Raw genomic sequence first — 5,266 nt, forward strand, 5'->3', positions numbered from 1 at the left:
CTGTATAGCTCTAAAAAGTCTCCCTGGGCCCTTTTTTACTCTTAAAAGTCCCCCGGAGGCCCTTTTCAGAAGGGGGACTAAACGGGATACTACACCGGTACCTGAAATCTGCCCCCCCCCCCCCCCCGAACAAAACGTTTGACATTATAAAAGACATGGAGTTTCGCCAATCAAACGAAACATACAAAGTGGCAATGGGAGAAATAAAAGAGGCAGGGAAAGGAGACATTCGACATACAAAAACCATCTGCGAAGCGGACCGCATCAACATGAAACATTCCGTCCACCTGAGTCCCTACACACCAGTTGGGCTCGCCAACAAAGTCCAGTACGACATCAGACTATTTCTACAGGCGTGGAGGACCAGATGACCAAAGAAACCTTTACTATCAAAATTGATGATCACACGCAGAGAAGATGTGTAGTCAAGATACGAGATGAACTGATTAAAAACCATCGCGGTGGTGACCGAGTCCTTCTCTGGAATTATGCCAGACACCGGCGAATAGTTCTGCCCCGTGCAGCTCGAGTTTTGAACGCTACATAGAACTTCTGCATCCAAACTGCAACCGCTGGTTTCAGTATCCAAAGGCCTCCTTTCTCAATGACGATACCTGCTGGTATCAGAACAAGCCCATTGGTCTACACGGTCTTCGCAAGTTCATGCCAACCTTGAGCCGACTCTGTCAGCTGAGCGACAATTACAGCAACCCCTGCATTCTTGCTACTGGTAAGATAAATGAGCTTCAGTGATTGAGTAAAGTTATAAATACTACAAACCAACACATGCATAAACAATGTGTTATCGTTTCTTTTCTTCAACTAAGGAACTGTATAACTAAAAACTATAATGTTAATGATACATTCCCTGAGTTAAATCATATTCAAAAGATTTAATTTATTGTTCCTGGTTTGTTTTAAAAGGTGTATCCGTGCTTTCACTCACATTAATGACAGGAAAGTTTAGAAATGGAGTATAAAAGTAATCTTTCAGGTATATCAATGATATTGGAACCCCGCTTTTTAAATATTTATAAGACTTTGAGAACAACTTAAGAAAATGAGGTGCTAATATGAATATATTATATAGTGAAAAGAAAGGAGTCTAAAATGGAAATTTTACACAGGTAATGAAAATAATATCTGAGAAAACAAGTTCATAAATGGAAGAAAGTCTTAAGATTGGAATCTTTTTACAAACAGAGGTTCCACTGTTGCACAAATTGAACCAAAGACCTATCAGCCATAGTTATTTCCCTGTCCCCCTCGAAGTTATGAATTATTTAAAGAAATAAGGGTGAGTTGACTAGTTGCCCACAGATCAAATTTGCTTGAAGTTGAAACACATCCTCAATAGCATGAAATTGGAACAAAATGACTGTTAGGTAACTCACAGATCTGCTTCCTTTGCTGTGTTACAGGTGCAACTATCCTTGCGGAAAATAGTTTTGGAGTAGCAGACATTATGTCTGTGACAGGCCACAAATCGTCTCCTCGCTGGCTATTTATCAGCGCACCTCGGAGAACAGAAAACTTGAAATGGCAGATGCTTTGGCGGCTGCGTCCGGTAAATCCCAGCAACTTGTCCCAGTGAAACCGAAAGCTCCGCGTTCTTCAAAGGCGACTGCAACTGCCACCAGCCGCTTGAGTGCCGCTGTAACCGCATCTGTCACAACGACCACGCCTGTTGCAACTGTCGCACGAAATCCCAACATCCTGACAGAAGAAGAAGTTTCGCTCATGTTCGAAGAGTTCTCCGAAGACAGTCCAACATCAAAACCTCCAGCAATGTTCCTGCAGTGCTCCATGCAGGGGTGCACGTTTAACATCACCATTCACCCAAAATGAAAACTTCGCTGTCAGCGCGCGTTGTACGGATTGGCTGTTCCATTGATCTCTTCCCCTCCCCTTGTTGCTTCCTCGTTCTTCTGTTGTTTCTAGTTTTCCGTTAATGTTATGTTTTGGTCTTCTTCATTAGTAGCCTTTTTCAAAATTAAAAACCTCAAACTTCTTTTTGTTGCATACGAATGAACTAATAAAAAGCTGTTTCAACAGCTGTGTTGTTAAATCGAATGCACTTGGAGTTTTTGTTCCCGGCAAAGTCAGAGAGCGTGTTGCGGTATGGCTGCGCGAAAATGATGAGCGTAAGGCATTTGTCTGCTATTAAAACCTGAGATCAACGCATCGACGCAAAAACTGTCATTTTGTAAGTTTGGAACAATAACTCAAGGTCAAAACAGCTATATAATCGTTATTGTGTTTTCAGCGTAGCAATAGGGTCCGATATCTAGACTCGAACAAGTATAATGCAACTCGTCTTCGAATCGTCGGCATTATATATACTTGTCTTGTCTTAATATCTGACCCTATTGCTACGCTAAAAACACAATTGCTGTTAATAATGTGCATTGTATAACCATACAGAAACGTGCAAGTTTGGACAGTACCTCATATATAAGATTGACAATTTCCAGACATACAAGCGTTTACCATCTGTAATATTATGATAAGCTGCACACTTTGTAACGGCCCGTCGTTTTCCTCATTGAAAGGTACATTTTCGAGACCTTGGGCGTTGTCCTTCAAGACATATGACGTAATATGTGCTACACCAATGTATATGTTGTTTGGATGTACATTCCACATGAATATGTGTCACCTTAATCTATATTTCACACACATACACACGAACACACACACACACACACACACACACATTCACACACACACACACACACACACACACACACACACACACATACTCACTCACTCACACACATACACACGCACACACACACACACACACACACAGAGGAGTGGCAAGAGAGAGAGAGAGAGAGAGAGAGAGAGAGAGAGAGAGAGAGAGAGAGAGAGAGAGAACTTTGAACTTTGAACTTTGAACTTTATTACAGGAAAGATAGCATTAGGTCCGTAGGACCTTTCTTACAGCTAGTCCTGATCTAAGCAAAATGGTTATAATCGAAATGGGAATACATAGGAACAAACTTTTTATGATGAAACGCAGACACACGCAATAATAGTAATATAAGAATAAGATCATTTTTTATCGACATGTGATATACAGATATACAACCATACATTATCAGAACACACACACACACACATATATATACACGCACACGCACACGCACACACACACAGAAGATCAACTAACTTATAAGGCAAGCCAACATAACACGACACACTAACCAAATAAAGGATCAGGTAGCAAAGTTTAAAAAAAAAATAAAAAAATAAAAAAAAAACCGTTCATGACCTAATATATACCATCTTAGATTATGAAGGAAGAGAGAGAGACACACACACACACACACACACACACGCGCGCGCGCGCACGCACGCACGCACGCACGCACGCACGCACTGACACACACACACACACACACACACATACACACACACACACACACACACTCGCATTTGTGAAGTGGATGTTCCGGACAGTGTTAAGTTAAGGCCGTCACGCCCCAATACTCGCGTCTCCAATATCGTGTATACAATGGACCACTGGGGTAACACAGCGACTAGATTACCTTGTATTAGACAGAAAGAAAGCGGATTTTCCTTGTTGACGTAAAGTGTTATGAAGGCTGGTGCATGTGTGGAGCTTTGGGAACACACAGAATCCTGTGAATGGCGAGCATGATTATCTATTTGAATTTATTAAGAGGGTTGCTGTAGTTTCCCAGAACTAATGACAGTTTTCTGAAGAAGTCTAGTGCGAAGCTTGTCACTACACTGACACGATTTGCTCGTCAAAGAGGATGCGGCTATTTTTCCTCAAGAAAAGCTCGGATTTACAAGACAAGTACTGTTGTTGTAAATTTCATTTAAAACAAAATCATCGACCGATAAGGAAACATGTTATCGGCCTAAAACCAAAAAACAACAAATAATTTTACACAAGTAACGTAGCAACACAAATCAAAACAACAACAACAACAACAACAACAACAACAACAACAACAACAACAACAACAACAACAACAACAACAACAACAACAACAACAACAACAACAACAACAACAACAACAACAGCATAAACAAGAAGGTAACACACAAGCAGCCAACAAATTGCGTCACACGAATGATTTCTTTGTTTGTTAGCATCACGATGGCTTACCCTTGATGTTTGATACGTTTGTGTTCTATTGCATAGTGCCTAACATGCACTCTAAACTGTACTTGTTTGACGTTAAAAACTCAAATAGTGGGGGGTTGGGCGGTTGAGGGATGTGTATGAATGTGTGCAAGTGAGTTACTGTCGGTATTTCGCCCTACGCATTTAACACAACAGGCCACGTTCGACGCATTTAACACAACATGCCACGTTCGCCCTACGCATTTAACACAACATGCCACGTTCGCCCTACGCATTTAACACAACATGCCACGTTCGCCCTACGCATTTAACACAACAGGCCACGTTCGCCCTACGCATTTAACACAACAGGCCACGAATGATTCTCTGTCACTCCCATTGACTAAGGAAAAAAACACTTTATGTCCTTCCTCCTTGTCGACATCTTTTCATACCTGACGGATGTGATCGTGTTGCATTCGCAGAAATGTTATGACAGTTACCTTACAGGTAAGAATTACTTTCCTGGTTGTACTGCAGTCACTACTCTACACTTTGAGGCGAAGGTTCGCACTGTGTTTTTGGCGATAGATGTAACTTAAAGACACAGACCCAAAGGATTCTGACCGTGTGTTATTGACCTCGTCATGGGGTGGAGTCAACTGGGTGTGTTAATGCTGGGGTTGTGCTGTGCAGCACACGTCGTATGGGGACAAGGATACGGTGAGTGGTCAATGTAGCTTGTGTTGAATATCCATGTATAACCTGACATACATAACTGCTTGGTGTGCTAAAGTTTGCTCTGCCCCGTTGTAGGTACTGTGTTAATTATTTTAAGTTTGTTTTTATTTTATTTTAATATGCTAAGTGTGATGTCCAATGGAGTAAGATGATGACACAGCTTTCAGGTTTGTTCTTATTAGCTGTCTTGAACACATAGATAACTGTGACACTGGTGACTGATCACCCTGCCACAATTATAGGACTCACTCTGAAGTATGAGACTACATTTAATCTGAAACTGTGAGAAACAATTAATGGTCCATCTGGTGATATGGTGTTCGCTCACAGGAGCATACTACGAACAAATCATTGACAAGGCCGTCAGGTGTCTTCTGACTCTGTCGTCAGGCAAATGCGAGCGCCCGTCATCTCCGTTGCCGT

The 5,266-nt window shown here is 41.6% G+C and overlaps 1 protein-coding gene across 1 annotated transcript in view; it reads left to right on the forward strand.

Annotated features, from left to right (window-relative positions):
- Positions 1–4,573: 4,573 nt before the first annotated feature.
- The window catches only part of LOC138963637 (uncharacterized), a 53,254-nt gene continuing 52,561 nt past the window's right edge, over positions 4,574–5,266 (forward strand). Inside the window, exon 1 of the mRNA XM_070335484.1 lies at positions 4,574–4,825. Within this exon, the coding sequence (XP_070191585.1) occupies positions 4,750–4,825 (76 nt within the window). The 5' untranslated portion in view covers positions 4,574–4,749. The remainder of the gene's footprint in view (positions 4,826–5,266) is intronic.

Source organism: Littorina saxatilis, linkage group LG4 (genome assembly GCF_037325665.1).
Source record: "Littorina saxatilis isolate snail1 linkage group LG4, US_GU_Lsax_2.0, whole genome shotgun sequence".
NCBI lineage: Eukaryota > Metazoa > Mollusca > Gastropoda > Littorinimorpha > Littorinidae > Littorina > Littorina saxatilis.